At 41.7% G+C, this 20,008-nt stretch overlaps 1 protein-coding gene across 1 annotated transcript in view; it reads right to left on the bottom strand.

Annotated features, from left to right (window-relative positions):
• The window catches only part of carmil3 (capping protein regulator and myosin 1 linker 3), a 104,495-nt gene that overhangs the window by 24,471 nt on the left and 60,016 nt on the right, over positions 1 to 20,008 (bottom strand). Inside the window, exons 17-26 of the mRNA XM_008300425.1 lie at positions 18,948 to 19,017; positions 18,759 to 18,840; positions 15,679 to 15,775; positions 15,533 to 15,587; positions 12,004 to 12,176; positions 10,889 to 10,957; positions 10,410 to 10,503; positions 4,990 to 5,088; positions 4,742 to 4,861; positions 598 to 711 (exon numbers count right to left, since the gene is read on the bottom strand). Of these exons, the coding sequence (XP_008298647.1) occupies positions 598 to 711; positions 4,742 to 4,861; positions 4,990 to 5,088; positions 10,410 to 10,503; positions 10,889 to 10,957; positions 12,004 to 12,176; positions 15,533 to 15,587; positions 15,679 to 15,775; positions 18,759 to 18,840; positions 18,948 to 19,017 (973 nt within the window). The remainder of the gene's footprint in view (positions 1 to 597; positions 712 to 4,741; positions 4,862 to 4,989; positions 5,089 to 10,409; positions 10,504 to 10,888; positions 10,958 to 12,003; positions 12,177 to 15,532; positions 15,588 to 15,678; positions 15,776 to 18,758; positions 18,841 to 18,947; positions 19,018 to 20,008) is intronic.

Raw genomic sequence — 20,008 nt, 5'->3', positions numbered from 1 at the left:
ACCTGCTCGCTTAAAGTTTCCTCTTTGTTGTCAGGTTTTCTGTGCGATGCAGAAACACATTTATAATTCATACGATCTGTTTACACCCACCTCCAGATATTAACTTTATCAAGTTGGACATTTGTGCCTTGAACCCACGTGTCCACACCTGAAATCCCCGAGCTCATATTTTCTGCACTTTAATTGATCTTGACCTTTCCAAATTAAAAATGCGGCCTCTTGCATAACGACCGAAATTGGACCGCATAAACAGAGATGTAAATTATGCTCGGCTAAGTTGAAATTCAATAGAAAGGATCCCAGATTCCTCCTCGGGGTTTGTGCTGCGTGTTTACCATCCGCCTATGTTGCGCTACTGAATCCTAATGGGACCAAAATGGAACAAAAAAAAAAGTTAAACTGCTCCTTCCCTGTGAATTTAAATGCTACGTTTCTTTTGAAGTCAGCATACCTGCGCCGCACACACAGTCACACACCATTAATGGGCAATTTAAATGCAACTAGTCCAGAGCTCCGCTACTGTTTAAAATACCAATGCATCAGGGGAAAGAGTGTTTTTGCGATTACGGCCACAGTTCAACCCTCCTCCGCGCCTACCTGCAGTTCTTTGTCCGCGGCCTTGGCCAGCTCTCCGGCCAGAGTGTCCAGACGCTGTTTGACGGGTCCGTCCACGGACAACACGTGGGCCAACTCACACAGAGACGGATACAGCTGGTGGAGACACAGGACACGAGAAGGAGAAGCAAGGCGGTCAATGAGAAAAAAATACTCCGTTACAAGTCCTACATTCACCTCATTAAGCAGTTTCTGAAAGGTAATCCAGGATTTGTTTTATTTTACTGCGTTATTAACACATTTAGGTGCAAGCAGCAGACTGATGTTGCAGCAAGATGAAGAAAATACAGTCGTGACTCAATAATCCAAAACTAAATGTAAAACCTTCTTTTATGTGGGATAGCAAGGCTGTCGGATTGTCAAGACGGAGGTCGAGATACAAGGAGGGCTTGATGCTTGAAGGCTCATTTGTTGTTAATATTTATTGTTCATAGTTGTTATAATAACAGGTACGGCTGGTCCCAATACCACTTTCTGCTCTCTGGATATTCAGGCCCAATTAATGATGAATATCAGAATATTTGGCATGGTCGAGGGGACACTTCCACCCCGGGGGAGCGCTCCGACGGGGTGGAAGTGGGCAGAACGGGCAGGCAGTACTTGGCTGCTGATGCTAGTTTACGATAGCGGTCACACTTCTGTTTCCACCATCGGTGTGGCACCATCGCCGCCACCACCATCTGTGTTTACTTCCATAAACACTGAGCACGCTCGCTACATGTGACGTCGTCGTGTCCTCTTCTGTGCATGCGGGACACTTTTGGGTCGTATGAAGTTCACACAGCAGATCTCATACAAGTCGCATTTAACTGGAAATGTGAACGAACTCACAAAAAAAATCAGAATTGAGCATTAAGTCCTGCAGTCTGAACGAAGCCAATCTGTGGGATTGTTCAGTCAGACAATACACTGTTATCCTGATTGGTGACATAAAATGTCATGTCGGAGTCGGAATCCAAGGCTGTCGATATGTTAAGGCTGTTTTTTATGGGTTCCGTTCGTTTTTTTCGAAAAACCTGTCGGATAGCAAGGTTTAGGATTGTTAAGGGTCGGATTATTGAGTCACAACTGTATTAACCAATTTTATATATTGCTGGTTTAGTTATTCAAATCCATAACATCATTACATAACATAAGCTGATCACATGTTTTGTGTGAGATATTGGTACATTACATATTTCTTTATTTATAAGGCATTTAAAAGAAGATATTTTGGCTCGACTAACTTTTACTGTAAACTTAATAGAAAGACGTGACTTTTATTGTTATTAAGAACGAGAAGCTTTTGGCAAATCTGGGAATCTTTGGTTTGATAGTAGTCAGCTTTTAGAAATGTCAGTAACTAACAGACTTAAGATCACATAAGCCTTCACTAGAATTACTCCCATTTGTAGAAAGTTTTAATAAACACTATAAAGTATAAAGTTACATTTCCTTGTTAACTAACACTGCACATTAATAGAAACTACACATGTCCTTACACTTGCCTACACCTACATAATCTAATAGTTTGCCGTAAAACCGTTTATAAATGTTTATGCACTGCTTATTAATGCTGCACAGAGGAACTTGCTGGCTTACTATTTCATCCTTCTTGTAATGTTTTAATGTTCCAACCCATTCATTAGTCACCATCTTAACAGTTTATATGATCGGTTCACACCTTCCTTCAGATGTTAAAATAAAGAGTCTCCATCGAGCGTGCATTCCTCCGTGTCATCTGCTTTACCACTATTACACCCGTAATGAGCCACTGACTCAGCCTACAAATCCAATTAATGTCCAAAACTTTCATCTGCGTTTTTCTAATCCATTACACGACGCGATCACAAGCGGGCCGACGAAAAGCCTGATGGAATGAAAACTAAAAGAAACCGAACGCCGCAGCCGGCACGGGTTTGGAGAGGTGACCACTGACCACTGCACATCCAAATGAAGCCGGATAGACTCTGTTAACTTGGAAAATTAGCTCCAACGAAAGGTTTAAAGAAAGTCAAGTCTGCAAGATGCTGTACACCAGAACGTCCAGGAGGTTTCAGATGGGTGGAAGTTTCTACTGTTCTCTGCAGGATTTAGCATTTATCAGAGAAATGTGCTTCACTAAAAATAGATATGTTCTACCTTGGACCTCCTATTTCAGCTAAATGCCATGAATTCAATTAAATGCCTTCTACCTCAATGGTTCAGAAGTAACTAATATGCGGAGGAATTTTATTTCATTTTTCCGATGCCAGTGCTTTTACTTGGCCAACACTTCAGTAATATTACTTGACTACAGACTTTCACTGCTCTTCCCGCCATTGTTACGACGTGTAGCACAGAGTAAACATCAGCAAGTCATTAACCTTTTACAAATTTTTATATTTAAGCCTGGACTATTGATGACTCGCAGCCTGACAAGCTACAAGTTTCACTGCTTCGAGTTCAGTCAATAAACATTTTTAGTAAATGACTAATGAAACCTTATTAAAGTCATTAGTTACAACCCTCTAAAACAATCCATCTTTCATTCTGCATGCGAGCGTTCCCCCCCTGGCCGACGGTTTACAGTCATAGAACGAACCGTTATAAAAACTCCGTTGTTCCATCTTCAGGTTGGGGTTTTAAGTGGCAGCGGCTACTGCTGTATTAACGGGACTTTATATGGTCACTTTATAGTCGTCTGTTTTACTGCTGTGTGCATTGTTGTGCAATATCTATCTGCAATATTCCGGTTTTATCAGCCAGATCAGCTCTAACGGTTTTATTGGTTTTTACTGTTCAAAGCATGAGCTTTGGGTCTTTTAATGTGTGAATAAAATAGGGGGAAGCTGCTAGTTATGTCTTTTGATCACTGCTCTGTGATGCAGTGATGCGGAGAGAAGTTTCTCCAAGGGAAAGGAAGTGCCTTATTAGAGTGTAAAATCATAATCTGCAAAGGAGCTGGTCGCAGCGGCAGTCGCACACACGTAGCTGAGTGCAAAATGTAATATTTTCCACTAAACTGTAATGGAGCAGAGACACAAAGGACGCAACACTGTAAAGTTTAAAACAACAACTGACGAGACATAATAAACATTACTCTCTACAGTCCAGGAAAACATGACTTCTGTCTTCAGCAAGGATGTCATAATAACTTTGGGACCAATGATGCTACTTATTTTCTATGTAAGAGAAGGTATTACAAGTAGCTGTCATCGGCTTCTGGAGACTGATTTTCATTTTTATCATAAACTATGGATATTTAAAATGGTATCTCTTAAACTTTAGCTTAAACATTAAAATAATAATAAAAGAAAAACAACAAAACACACCCACTTCAGAGATTACACTACTTAACAAAACCCACAAAAATTAAAAAACAAAACTTTATTTTCCTTCAACTTTCATGACTAATTGAGCAGTTATAACAAGTTGATAGGGACGAACGATATATTGGCGACCACATCGCTATCGGCTGATATTAGTGTTTTTTCCGATATACATCGTATCGGAAGAACAAATTTAGCCGATGGGAAAAACCGATGATTGTCTAACATCCGCGCCTTCATCTTTATGTTTGATATCGCTGCTATTTCACAGATGTTTTTACTTAAATGGACTAGAACGATAAATATGTTTAAATATGTTTTACTTTTGTTACATGATAAAGAAGACTATGTGGTCTAATTTGGGCTTCTTTTGAAGAGTTTTCTCACAGTGCTTACTTTTACTCATTTTTCGGTGTGAACAAAAATTGAATATCGACATCGGTGATATCGGTTATCGGCAATATCAGAAATCTTAATATCGGATATCGGTATCGGCCAGAAATTTTAATATCGTGCATCACCACAAGTTGTTCTATAAAAACCATCCAAATCTATTTTTCTTTGCTTTTCATAATCAGATTATTTAACTGCAGATTCTTAATCAACAGCAAGATGAGAAAAGTGGGTCAGTGGGCTAATTTTACATTTTATCTCAACATATCTTCATAAATATCTATATTATGTGATTTAAAAATGTACGGCAAATCGGACACAGGCGAGCAAAAATGTTCCCAACAGTGCGATGATTTGAGATGGAATGAACCTATTGAGCGATTTCCAGTCTGTGCTGTACAATCTGTGGCACCACGCTCTGAATCATCAAGTCTCACACTCACAGCTCTGGAGTTCCTGGCTTCTTTGAGGATCTGTCTGGCGGTCTGAACCTCCTCTCCTTCCTCACAGCCTTTCAGGACGCAAACCTGCTGCTGCACCCGCACGCACAGACGCTCCATCACCTTCACAGCAGCAAAAAAACCCAAAAAAAAACAGACGTGTACAATTAGTTGCAAAACACAAAACATTCAGAGAACGATCACAAAAATAAATAAAAAAACTTGACTTCTTCATCATTACGAGCACGCACCTGTTCGGCGGTGCTGGTGACGAGGCCTTGGTGCAGCCGGAGAGCCTGTTTCTGAGAGAAACGCTGAGTCTGGTTGTTCCTAAGCAGGGCACGCTGGATCTGTCACACAAACACACACACACAGAAAACAAACAAGGAGGAAGGCGAGTGGAGATGACAGGTGTTTACAAAGTGCAGCGTGCGCGAGACAGGAGACAAGTCCATTTGCATGGTAATAAGGAAGACTGGAGAGAGGATTTTTGATCCCCCAGAAATAAACGGGACGCCTTTGATTTATTTTCTTGACTCAGCAGGTGGAAGTGTTCACTGCATCATCATCTTATATAAAGAAAGATGGAATCAAGTGTTATTCGAGGGGCTTCGCAGACAATGCGCAGGTAAACAAACCCTCCACCCCACACCCAGTCTAATTAAAAGGCTTACACACTGCATGTGCACTCCTGGAAGAAAAAGAGGGTTTGATAAGAACATCCTCGGGCTAGTGCCTCGGAAAGTTGTAAAATCACACACACACACTGCTGATATGTTGTAGCGACGCATCAGAGGTGAACCCTTTGGTCGTGTGGTGAGGAGAGACATTGTGCGTGACTGACTGACAACCGAGCTGTCGGGGGAAAACTGGAGTTTGACAAGTAACGGGAGCTGACTGCTCTGTTAACCGGCGCTCACGAGTCAAGCGGCAAAAGGGCATTTAGTTAACAGTCTAAAATTACAGATCATAATATTGAACTACAGCCATCTCTGTTGCCTAACAACGCCGGCGATCGCGCTTCCCCTGATGGAAATGTGTTTCCATCAAGCTAAGGCACGAGACGAGCAAAGTCCCTCGCTCCATTGTTACGCCGTCTCGCATCCGCTGTCACGTCAAACAAAGAGTAAAAGTTGCCGCACATCTGGCGTGAAGTTAAAAACTCTGATTGACATCTTCAATTACAAACACAAGACACGGAGTCTACGATCGAAATGAAAGTCTTGGCGCCAGATTGACAGATGAGCAGCGCTTGAACTGACAATGGGAGTCTTTTTTATAAAAATAAAAACGTGAATGGGTGCAGATTTTGTCTTCAAAAATCAAATGCCGGTAAAATATTCAGATCATGTGTACGCTCTGCAGAGAGAGAAAAAAAAAAACATAATTCAATCCAGGCGATGTTTAACACTTGAAGTAACAGCATCATAATTGTAAAGGCAACCGTGCACATCAGCACCGAGAAGAAGTTTGTTCGCCACAAAGGAGATCCGTCGCTTTGACTTTTTAAAATATCAGAAAGCACCGAGAGAGTTGGTGGAGAGCTGACACCTAAATCACACATAAACTGGTTCGAAAAAGAAAGGAGATCATCAGGAGAGTTTAATGTGACACGAGGAACAATCTGGGAAACAGCGACACACTAAACTGACAGAGAGGAACACTGGCTGCATGCTGCTGTCACTGTAACGAACCCTTTTAACACTCAATCAGGACGACTGACTCATAGCAATTTAGTGCTCACCAATGGAAACAGCATGTTGGCAGTTTAAGATTTATGAACTCCGATGTGTCACAAAATGTATTTGTACATGTTGGGATTATAGTTCGACTTGTCAGAACTGACTAACATATCTCTAATTTAATTATAGATACCAGAAATACCCTTTTTCACTTGTAAGACACAAGTACAGACATCTACAGATGAATTTCCACCTGCTGAAACCTAATTTCCCATCACAGATATCAGCAATTGCATTTCAAACATGTCACCTGATTTAACATATTAACTGACAACGTCTGCTTTGGCATTTTAACTTGTAGAAATGTGTCTGTGAACATTCATCCAGGTTGTGGTTATTCTCGTAGTTTAATCGTAACAACTGGACTTGCTTGAGCTCCTTGAAGACGTTTCATCCAAGAGGCTTCATCAGTTCTGACTGATATTGTCTTCAAGAGAATAATGACAACATAGACAATAAAGTACAGATTTCGACCAGGGAGGACAGATGGTTTGGAGAGAGGCGTGAAAGAAGCCATCTACGTCAAACTGGAAAGACCATCACTAAGCAGAGGTGGAGGTCTGAGGCATCACCTCTCACCTGTTTACAATCCAGTCCTAAGAACTCTCCCCAGGAAGATGAAACCACATCCACACCTAGCCACAAAAGACCCTAACGAACCCCATTGTGGCAGGAGGAGCACTAACGACTCACATAACGAGGGGGAGGAGCAACAATTGAAACTCAGGTGTTAATGGCTCCTTTAGGATATGAGTATGTGGAACTCCCAACTAGTCAGTCAGAACTGATGAAGCCTCTTGGATGAGAGGTGGAACGTCTTCAAGGAACTCAAGCAAGTCCAGTTGCTACGATTAAACTATGAGAGTAGTAGAAATGTGCTTTTTCACTATCAACACTTCAACTGCTTATAAAAGGAACTGTACAAATGTTAAAAATAGTTGTTACAAGTACAAAGATAATTCTAAGTAGTCACAACTGCATTTAAGATATCTGAAGGGCAACTGCAGGAAATTACTTTATTACTAGTTTAAAGAACATGGCAATAATTGAATTTTAACTACTCAGAATTGCTTTTTCTTGGTATTTAGAACTCCATTTATATCTGTAATATGAGAATAATTGTAGATATTTACAATGAATGTTGCCACCAGAAATCAATAACTAACATTCTGTCTAATAATAATTACACAGAATGTAATTAGAAGTGCAATGAGCAAGTATTGGTTTGTGGATATGTCAACTTAGAATCAATACATGTCAAAATTGAATCACTGATAGAATAGAATAGAACAGAACAGAACAGAACAGAACAGAACAGAACAGAACAGAACAGAACAGAACAGAACAGAACAGAATAGAATAGAACAGAACAGAATAGAATAGAATAGAATAGAATAGAATATTCTCTATTGATCCCCCCATTAGGGGAAATTTACATGCCACAGCAGCATCCAAAAGATATAGAAAAGAAAGAAAGTAAGTATGATGTTGCTGACTAGTTGTAATTTACAGGTGAGCTCCAGGTCATTCCATATAAAATCAACCACTAAAGTTCACATCACCTGTTTTTTTTTTTCCTTTCTTTTTTTAATGTCCACTAACTTTAGTATGAAGCTATGGAAAGTTTTACATTCATACTATGGATATTTTCAGAGTTACGCGCCCGTGAAGTTCATAGGAGTGGGTCGAAATTTCTCCCTTTTTAATTCTTGTTGCTTTTTCAAGGATTTTTGAGTACAGGCGAGGTAGCCGCGTGCTGTTTTCAGGGCTGAGAAACACTCTTCTAAAGCAACCAAATCAATTTTACATGAACTCCAGGTGTCACAATTTCAAGCCAAAATGTGTTTTTGTTCAGCACAATTTTTTTTTTTTTCGATACCCATCTTTGAGACATGAACTTCCACTGGACGTCTGGACAGACTAACAGTGTTTTCTGCTTTCACAGCCAAAAGACTTGTTACACTTGTGGCAGCGAGCGTCGCCAGCAGCGGCTCTGGTGAAGCGTAACCACACTTTCGAATGTTTACTTCTCTGCGCCATTGTCACTAAGAGCAGGGTGTCTGTGTGTGTGTCTAGTGGGATAAAATGTGCAAGATAAACAGCATCGATAAACACAAACTCTACCGTCTTCATTTCTCCCGTACCAGCAGCAGAACCAATAATGTTGGAGCTTATTGATCCCCCATTAAGTCTTTATTAAATCCTCACTGGTACCAGGTTTTGGTACAAATGCCTACTTGTTGTACAAATGATCCATCATTAATCCATGTTTCCCACATAAAGCTGAGTTTCTTTTAACCAAAAACCTGCAACATTCGTGTTTCAAGCCTTTTACAGATGCAGCAGATGGTGAACCTACACAAAGTCTGTCAGTGTACGTAGAGCTGCAGATTAGCATTAGTTTAACAGCTTCTATTTTATGTCAATTTACTATAACAGCAGCAGTTGTTAATTTAAAGTAGCTTTTTTTCTCCTCTTTTAATTTGAAACACACTGGAATGAATGCCATGACATAAACTGAGCCACTATAGCAGTTATAATTGTTCCATTTGCAGCATTTGTACACGTTTATGAAATGCAATAGTTCGATGTGAGAGCCCAATCACATGTAGCCACACTGGTCAGTCACAGACAAGTACCAGCACATATGTTTTTGATCTGCAAAGATATGAAAACATTTCGTTATACTTTTTTGGACAAAATATTGAAGAATGCAGAAAAGGATCCATCCATCCATTATCTATACACCTCACTAGGGTTGTGGGGGGCTGGAGTCTATACCAGCTGACTCAGGGTGAAGGCAGGGGACACCTGGACAGGTCACCAGTCTATCACAGGGCTACACTTAGAGACAGACAACCAAGCACACTCACATTCACACCTACGGACAATTTAGAATCACCAATTAACCTCAACATGATTTTGGACTGTGGGAGGAAGCCAGAGAACCCGGAGAGAACCCACGCTGCACGGGGAGAACATGCAAACTCCACACAGAAAGATCCCGGGTGTCCTCACCAGGACACGAACTGGCGACCTTCTAGCTGCGAGGCAATGGTGCTAACCACCGAGCCACCTTGCAGCCCCACATAAGTACCAGCACATATGTTTTTTGATATGCACAGATATAAAAACGTTTCTTTTTTTTTGGACAAAATAATGAATTATGCAGAAAAGGATGCTTGGCGTAATTTAAAAATAGTGTCTAGCAGTGCAGCTCTGACTCTGTTGTTTGCAGTACTGTCCGCAGCACATGTAGCAGAGCAAGCAATGATGCAGAGTCACTCAGTATCTACTTTGTTGCGGTAAACATTTTCCCTTACATATAATACATCTCTAACATAATGTATGTATATAAAGGACATTGGTTGATATATAGCAATATATTATTATATTATTATATTTATTCAAATGATGCTGGAGAGTACTTTTCTTTCCTTCAGATTTAACTATTCATGGAGTGGCAACAGAATGTATGTGAGTGTGTAGGTACATGTATATATGCATATATGTGTATGTATAGATATGAGCATGTATGTATATATGTATGTATGTTGTCTGTCACTCATATAAAGTCTTATTGTTATTTTTAAAAAAAATCTATATTTTTTAAATTTTATTTCTCTCTTTTTTTTAAAAAGTATTTTCAAAACAAAGAATTGAATTGAAATTGAATTGAATATTTGAATTTTATTCATTACCAAAAATAATGATATCAACCCCAAAAATCATCTATTAAATATTGTAACCAAAATACAATATTAAAAAAAAAACTTAGTCACAAGTAGAATTTCCACAACAGTAACATAATAATCTGAGAAACTTATTCTAATGCACAATCAAGCAAAGCCCTTATTCACCAATGCACCTTTACAACACGATGCAGCCAATTTAGAATTCCTGATCTAAAGAAAGGAAGCGCTCCTCACCTTGGTCAGGGCTTGGTCGGTCTTCTCCGGAGCGCCGCGGTACGCCTGGGCGACGTCACTGAGTGGGAGGGGCATGTACTGCAGGGTGAAGTTGCTGTTTGTTGGAGAGAGAAGAAAGATAAAGAGCGAGGAAATAAAAAACAATATTACCCGCGCAACACAAACCGAAGGAATTATGATGTTAACAAGAACAAACAGGAAATGCCCTGGGCTCTTATAACAGTTGTCTCCAATTTCTTATTACGCAAATGCACCCACACACCCCTTGTAGACACAGACACAGACACATGAGTACAAAACTTCACACCCACTCGTGTTTGACTGGCACACACGTCAGCAGACTGATGAAACACTGTGTAATAGTAAACATTGTACAGAGATGGGGATCTGCCTTTCATATGGGGTGTGTGTGAGTGATCCGCTCTATGTGTGCATCCCCTCTTCAAACAGATGTTGGTGTGGTGCTGTGTTCGTCTTACTGCTCCAGCGCTCTCGCCACGTCTTGGAAGCCCGTCGCTGTGGTGTTGTTGCGGTCCCACGTCACGCTCCTGAGGGGGGATCAAACCGGCAGGAAATGGGGTAAGACAGGCACAGAGGAGAAGAGGATCTTTCGAAAGCTCCCAACACACATATAATCGCTCTGACACACACACACATGCAGGGCGTAGCATCACAGCTACACCACTTTACTGACCACGCAGCTGCACAAGCAGAATCAAGACATTTGTCAGGACTTTTTTTTATTTTTGCTTTGTGCATAGAGTGTGTGGTGCAGCATTTGGAATGCATGAGGAACCGCTATGCAACTAATGAGCTTCTGTTATTTCACAGTGCAGATTCTCCACCTACACTCAACACTGCCTAACTCCTGTTTTTAATATATCAGTCATTTTCAACCCATCGCTCCTTTCATCCATCCTCCTCCAGCTCCCTCCCCCCTCCGACTTGCTTTGCCCTAGAAATTCAATCAGCAAAACCTAAATCTCGCTCCATAGGTGGTCTCCCTCTTCCCTTCGTAACTTTCTCCCTTTCTAGTCCAACCTGCTCTCCATCCTACCTCTCCCGTCCTGGCCCTCCTCTCCAGATCCCATCGACTCCTTCCACACCTTCACCCTGAACACACCTACACACTTTGACTCAGCGTCTTCTTTCCCCTTGCTTAAGGGTGTTGCCATACACAGTGTGCCTGGAGGCCCTTTCCCGCCTTGCGCTGATTCTCCTCGCTATCCCTCAGACTGCTCAATACTAAGTCTTACCTCCTTATCTCCTACATGACTCACTTTCTTCCCCCCCTCCCTCCACCCCCTCCGTATCTTTGAAGCACTGCCTTGAACTCTCTGTTCTGCCTCTCAGCAACCTCGGTGTATCCCGTCCTCAAACCATACCTAACATATTAATTTTCTCTCTGACCCTATTCTTTCATCTGTCCTCTAAAACGTCTTCTTTCCCTGACTTACAGCTCATCTCCTCTGGTGTGTATCTCAGCGCTCTGATCTGAAAGGAAATCCTTGCGTTCCTCCCTCTTTTGCTCCCATCAGAGCCCTGACGTAAAAAAAAATAAAATAAAAAATGTAAAAAAAAAAAGTGCACACACCTGAGTGTTGTGTTGATCTGCAGGGCTTTGCTGAGCATCTTGGCCCCGGAGTCTTCCAGGAGGTTGCCGCTCAGGTCCACCTTCCTCAGGCAAGCATTGGAGCCCAGGGCGTTGACCAGCACCGTGCCTCGCTGACGGAGCCGGGAGTCGGCGAGGGAGAGCGACTGGAGGGCCTGGAGGGTGCAAGGAGAAGAAGATCTGAAAATGAAAACCTTTAGAGGGGTGAAATATGTGAGAGTAGCAGCTCCTGCATTAAAGCTTTGGAAAACAAAACCTGTAATTAAGTGACAAAAGCAATCATCATCCATGTCCGGCAAGTAGATTAGAGGCTGAGGAGGCTTCTGGCTTTTACATTTCAAAGAAATCTGGGGAATTTATCTTGTGTTATTTATTACAAATTACGTTAAAACATTTATGTGAGAGAAAATCAATAATGGAGAAACCTGGATGAAAATCTGAATTCAAAACACACTTACATAAAACCCTCTGCGGTTGAATCATTTATGTTTTTCTTGAAGTCACGGCGGATTTATTTCAGTTTTAACGTTGCTTTAAACCACCTTTCTATTTAACAAATTGGTCGCTTGGTGAAAATCAGCAACAAAATGAACTTAATTACAGGTTCTGCTGCTCAGAGTTAACACTTTAGTTTCATGAATCCCTATGAATCACATTTTTTAATCTCTGAATGCGTTTATGATGAGCACCGTTACATTCATCTACTAAAAGATGATTAGATGTATACTGTCTCATATGATTAACTCTGTTAAGTCCTTGAATAGCATTTTGAAACACACTGAGCCACATTCTTGTCTGTGTTGTTAATATAAACCCAGAACTAGCAGCCAGTTTGCTTTAGAGGCCAAAAACATGGAGAAACATGTGTAACAGACCAAAATATACCCTCTGCCTATGATATCTAGAGCTAATGTGGGCTAGCCTGTGTTTTACCACCGACTAAACTCTAGCTTGATTCCATCTATAACCTGGGGTGTTATTTGGGCTATTTCATATCCTCCAGGCCTGATTATACTCCCTGCGCTCACACACAGAATATTCAAGGATACAGTCTTAGGCTTCTGGTTTGATTTCACACCCTGACTTCATAGCCTCAACCAGCACTATGATACACAAGTTTAATCACTTAAATGCCCTTGAAAACGACCCAAGATGTGTGATTGGAATTGTACAAACAAGCTATTCCTGAATTTATCAAAAAGCTTTTATTGTAACACGGTTCACCAACTTTAAAAAATTTGTGGATTTCCAACATAGCCAACAAAATATCTGAGTTTTCTTGGTATCAATGATGTAAGACTTAGACGTCAAACTCAACAGTTCTGACGAACATCGGGATTCTGACTGGATTGAAACATGATCTGCCACATCATACTCAGATTACTTTTCACAGGGCTTTACTTCTGCATCTTAAAGGTATAAAATAGTCTAGCTGATATCTCAAGGTATATTTTTGCCCATAATAGCCTGAATGTGATTAACCAATTTGCCACCCCATTCGATGTTGATCCTCTATTCAGCAGTACCATATCATTTTTTTTAACTCACGTTGGAAAGAAACATTAAAACATAGACTTACTTATAAAAACACAAGGGGGTGTAATGTAGACAACAGAGGAGCTGTCTGACATCTCCAAACCAATAGGTCTTATGGGGCATTGGCCACACTTTACTACCAGCCCAACTTATTTTATACATTGGGGTATATTTTGGTGGGAGGTCAATCTGGCCTTCTACACATGTTCTTGTTCTTTAGATGGAGCCAGGCTAGTTTCAAGAGTTTCCAGTCTTTATCCTACAAAAAAAAAAGCTGTCTCCATACTGCAGCTTTGTATTCAAGGGACATACCGATCAGCTACCACGTTAAAACCACCGACAGGTGAAGTGAATAACATTGATTATCTTGTAACAACGGCACCTGTGAGGGGATGGGATATATTAGGCAGGAAGTGAACAGTCCGTTCTTAAGGTTGGTACGCTGGAAGCAGGAAAAATGGGCAGCGTAAAGATGTAAGTGACTTCGACAAGGAACAAATTGCGATGGCTTCGGCGACTGGGTCAGAACATCTCCAGACCAACAGGTGTTGTGGGGTGTTTCTGGTACGCAGTGATTAGTAGCAACGATGGTTTACTGATGCATTTGGGAAACCAAGATTGGCCAGTGTGATTGAATCTCATACACAAATGTAGCACATGTAGCTGAAAACCCCATCGCTGCCTATAATAGAAAGGTACCAGAACACCGTGTGTTCACTGTAGTTGGGTTTTGTAGTTGCAGACTGGTCAGAGAGTCCATGCTGATTGCTACTGGTAAAAGCACCTACAAAGGACATGTGAATGCCTGAACTGAATCATGGAGTAATGGAAAAAGGCTCTGGTCTGTTGAATCACGTTTCCTTTTACATCAGGTGGACTGCAGGGTGCATGAGCGTTGTTTACTTGGGGAAGAAAAGGCAGCAGGATGCAGTATTGAAAGACAGGATGCAGGCAGAGGCAGTGTGATGCTCTGGGTAATGTTCTGCTGGTAAATCTTGGGTCCAGGCATTCATGTGGATGTTACTCTGACACCTACATGAACACGACTGTAGACCGCGTACAGCCCTTCAGTGCAGCGGCATTCCCTGATGGCAATGACCTCTTTTAGCCACGCTGCAAACATTGCTCAGGAATGGTTTGAGAAAAACAGCAAAGAGTTCAAGGTGTTGCGTTAGCCTCCAAATTCCATAGAACCTCCAGGATTTGCTGGTTTCTGGGTGCCGGATACCACAGGTGTCTGGGCCTTGACAATATTAGGCAGATGGTTTTAATGTTGTGGCATATTTCTAAAAGTTTCCTACTAGTTACAGATATTTTTTATGTATTCTTCCTGTGCATGATATCATTCACGCTGCTGGGAGTTCTCATGTTCTTGCATTTGACGCCAAAAGTCCTCGATGACTCACACACTCAAGTGTTAATGTGGGGCTATCACCAAGGCCAAATATCTGCAGGGGACAGGGATTCTGATATTCGTGCTGTCATCACTTAGCGTGCGAGCCGACTAGCCGGGCGACCTCTGACAAACTGGGAGTAATTCTTTTTAAACGTGCGCGTTTACACCCGTCTACGCCAGCGTCGGCTCGCTCATACCCGGCGCGAGAGCATCGTTGTGAGCTATCACCATCAACAGTGGTAAATAATTGAGTAGGCTACTTGTCATGCTGGATTTGCAGAGCAGAGAGCGCAGAGAGCCTCGGGAAGTCTCGCGTATAAACTGAGCCGAATGAATCACTGGTCGGGCGTCACTCGTGCGCATGTCTGCACCTTGTATGTGTGTGTGTGTGGCAGGTGGGAGATTGAGCTTACTGTAAAAGCGCATGAATGAGGACAGGAGGGTTTTAAAAACGGCGACAAGTGTGTGTTTGTGCGTGGCCGCGGATCTGTGAGGCATGCGTAGGCGTGCATCTGTGCATAACACCACAGAGATTTTGTGTGTGTGTGTGTGTACAATATGTTACATAATCAAACTCACACACTCTTCTTCTTGCACCAAATGAACCAGTTTCTGCAGAATTTCATCCAGCACCCTGAGGAGGCAGAAAACAAGAGGGGAAGCATTCATCATATGCATCATCCTCACAACCATCTGTACTGCTGGTTCCCCTGCGTGGTCCCTACCTGCCCTTGATGTTGAAGTTCTTCCCCAGCATTAGGTGTTTGAGGGAGGGGTGTCGGGAGAACGCTGGGATGACAGCCAGCAAGTCAGCATCCAAACCTGCACGCAACACAACACAACACACACATCAATAGAGTACAACACCAGCAGCGCTTTGCTCTCCGGAGCTTTTGTGAATTACCGCTTCCAAGCAGGTCTTTAATTAAAGCAAAGTAAGCACTGATCAAATAAGTGAACAGGCATGAAACTTTAAGAGTGTTAGTCTCTAACACAAGAAGGATGTTAACTGATGTATTCAAATGAAAAAGTTGCTTTTTTTTTTAAACATAAAATCATCAATTTCTGGGCTGTTACACCAGTGACTCATCATTTACTCTGCCAGGTGCCAACATTTCTGGCCTTCAAAGCTGAGGTTTTTTTTTTTTTTTTCTCCTCTCATGGTCCATTTTGGAACAGAATCACACTGCCCACTGAAATTCCAAAATACTCCCAATTAACCCCCCCACTCACACCCACTCGTCTTTTCAAAAGCTCAAGGATGGAGGATGCTGCTAAGAGGAAGTGGTTACCATGGCGAGATATGTCAGCAACAAAGACTAGAATGCCTCATTCAGAGAGCGAAAATATCTGTGGTTAAATAAGCTCACATGCTTCTAATGTGGAGTGAGTTTATTTTGTCGCAGCTTCCCGTGACACCAAAGCACAGGAAGAGGGGGACGGTGAGTGGCCTGTGTCGGAGGAGGAGGAGGCACATCGTTGTTTCCACCAACACTCCTGGTCCAGTTGGATGAATACTCATTTAAACTGGGGGAATTGGTTGGCAGGATGCATGGTATCAGTGGTGCTAGATATGAATTTAGTTTTACCCATTGCAGTATCAAAGCACTAACTTCAGTGGTTTAGTACAGGATTAATCTCAGCAAGTTGTAGCTTCAAGGTTCAAGAGCGTCTCTATAGAATTGTATGAAAATCTAATCAAAAATACATTTTATGTTGCTGTAAAATGAGAACATAACATCAATTCTTAAGCTTTCTACAGCAAGATTATATGGTCATAAACAGCAGAAGATAGGATAAAAACTGGGCGTTGGACTCAGACTATACAACTTGTGCGTGCGCTCTAATGCCTGCATATTCACAATAAGTACAGCCCATACAGAGATACTATCTAGAAGCTGCCTTTTACGCCCAGAGACACAACGGAAATCCAGTTTATCTTTGCATAAAATGGCTTGTAGTATTTAATTAGACCAGATTTAGTGGACGCCACAATGTCTGCAACATGAGCGGAAATACAAAAAAAAAAAAAGCTCTTTAATCTCGGTTTTGACACAGGTCCCCTCTACAAGGCGAGGCCAAGATAAGCTAATAATGAAGGACGTGTCTTAATTGGTATTGACCTTTCGTGGCTCAAATTCCCAAACAAATTGGTGCAAACTCAAATTAGCAAAACCAATTATCAAACAAACTATTGGGGCCCCTGATGATTCGGTGCAGCAGGTCTGGGTGGTTGCACGCCTTCCCCAGTTGGCAATACAGCGGTGAATATATATCTTTTATTTGGCAACAAGTGAGTTTATAAATGTATAGTATATAAATTCACTTGTTGCCAAACAAAAGAATGTTTCTGGTGCTGTGTGCTTATTCATTTGCTGAAGTCTGCTGCATTAGTCAACTGGCATAAGCTGCTTCGTTCATGTTTCACAATCTCATTCATCAGTACTTTAACTCAGTGGTCCCCAAACTTTTTTGTACCATGGACCGGTTTTAAGCAAGAACATTTTCTATGGACCGGTGTTCATCGCGCACGTAACAAAAAATAATTGTTTTTTCTATTAAAAAGTTTCAGAAATTAAGAAAATGACTTGCTAAATATGTGGTTACTTTTTCTTCCGTTTCAGTATCGAGTCTCTACCACGTTCCAAAGAAGCTCTCCTGAGAAGTTTGTTTTTTTATTTATTTCAGCGGCGGTTAGACTGACGGCTTCGTTTAATGGCCGAGCATGGAAACTAATAAGAGTCAAGTGTGAGAAACAAGCACAGACAGATGCGATGGGAAGACGAGCTAGTTACGTTTCAGAATAAAACACCCTGTAGACTCCGCTGGAAACAAAAATAAAACAAAAAAATGTTTTTTTTTTCCCTTTCTGTGCAGCCCGTTACCAAATGATCCATAGCCTAGTACCGATCCACGGCCTGGTGGTTGGGAACCGCTGCTTTAACTGAGTCGTACATCTGAGTCACATTTATGTCCAAGACAGTCAGTTTATCCCAAATGCTATTACTCTGCTGCTACAAACAAATCAAAACAGCACAGACCTCTCCATCCGCCCCAACCTCCTCTTTGGTATTTGTTGATTGAACTAACATCCACCTATGCTGTCACAACAGAACTAGTTCTTCCATCATAATTCTTGTTTCAACCCTATTCTACTGAGCTTGTACAAAGACTAAATGGTTTGCTAATAAAAGGACTGCACAACAAGGCCACCATTTAAAGCGATGCTCTTACAGGTTAGTATGTAAACACCAGTAAAGGTGGCTACTCAAAGAACATGAATTGAATAAAAAGAATGAAAATCTAAATCTGTGCAGCAGAGTTAAAGATTATTTAAACTTTTATTCACCAGCATGAGTCAAGATCTTACAAGTGTCATAATGAAACTCTTTTATTACCTCTACAGCCTACAAAATGCTCAACTCTATTAAATATCAAATCTCCAGAACAAAACACAATTTTTGTCCATGCTAACATAACTATGATATGACACCAGGTTTTTGGTTTTAACAAGCAAAACACTTTACTGCTTTAACAGGATGAGTAACACTCCATGTAAGTGTATAAAACATGTGCAGTGGCCATTCAGTGTAAATAAATGTAGTATATAAGGTGTAATTAAACAGTGACAGTGATTCACAAGCTCAGTTCAAAAGTAAACCTTCCAATTAAACGGCTTTATTTGTTGGGGTCCAGGCCGTCACGGCTGTAATCAAAAGCTTTAACAACAACCCAACACACATACAGTGCAACAGTTCATCTGAGTGCAACCCCTGCGGTTCGTGCGCTCAAGCGTGTCTCTTACCATTATCAGAGATGTCTAAAGTCCCCACGCATGAAACTCGAGGAAACAGTTCCTGAATCACGCCGGCACCTGCTGACCTCAACTGTGGGAGGAAGATAGAGAGGAGCGGAACATGATGGGATGGCCACGAGCGTTAATCCATGAAGATGATGAGCGAATATAGCCGGAGCACAGACTGACAGAGCGTACCTCACAGCTGCTGATGTCCAGGTGTAAATCAGTGATATGAGGGTTATTGGACAAACCCAGGAACAGAGCCCTGAAGGAAAACACAAGGGAAAGGACGGGGAAGAGAGAGCGAGAGAGAGAGAGAGAGAGAGAGAGAGGAGAAGAAATAAAGAAGAAGAGATTAATGGGAAAGCCGATATAAAAAGAGGAGCGAGAAGAATGATAGGTAGATAAGAAGGAACGAGGAGAAACAGAGGTCAATTAGGAGACAAAGACAAGCGAGAAATGACAGTGAAAAATTAAAGACAGATCAGTCCCACATAAATCCAATTGCTCCTTTCTCTCCCTCTAACAACCTCGACGGATCAACCGTCCCATCCTGCCCCATGTTCTCCTGCGCACACCTAAAAGTTTTAAAGGATTTAGAGAAAAGTAGCTTAAAAAAGAAGATTCATAGCTCTCTAAGTCCCCAACAGAAACCACCTCAAAAACCTTCAATATTCACTCAAGAGAAGTGGCCAATTGTGCACGCACACACACACACACACACACACACACTCACACTCACACACACGCTCACAAGCCCAGCTGGATGCAGAAAAGACACTGCATTTGCACATCAAGGCTCTGCTGGAGGTTGTTCTTGTGCAATGAATACACATTTTAGAGTTATGCAACTTGAGGAGGTAATGAGGAGAAGTGCTAAGTGGGGAGCGCGCTCCATCCGTTTTGGCTGAGATCCATCATGCAGCACACAATCATCTCGACTGCTGGCAGTTTGCTTTGTTTGCTTTGTTATTGATTGTGTTTTTTGGCTATGAGAAGCGAACAGCAGGCTGTACACCTAACAGAGAAACTGTAATATTGCAGTACCCCCATTTATCCCCGTAGGGAAACTCACTTCTTTTTTTTTTTGCTTGGCCGCTCTATGAGCTGGTTTAGCCACAGATCTCCTGAAGCTGGTGAGGATGCAGAGTCCTGCACAAAGACACGTCAGCACAGTGGCAGCCGGCCAACGACGGGGGCTTCGGTCTGTGTGCTGTGATTGAAGGCCAGTCTACGAACATAACAGTAGACTGGCT

This window comes from Stegastes partitus, unplaced genomic scaffold, assembly GCF_000690725.1.
Source record: "Stegastes partitus isolate 25-593 unplaced genomic scaffold, Stegastes_partitus-1.0.2 Scaffold1539, whole genome shotgun sequence".
Taxonomy (NCBI): Eukaryota; Metazoa; Chordata; class Actinopteri; family Pomacentridae; genus Stegastes; species Stegastes partitus.
Note: the sequence above shows the minus strand (reverse complement) of the source record. Positions and strands in the feature narration are given on the sequence as shown.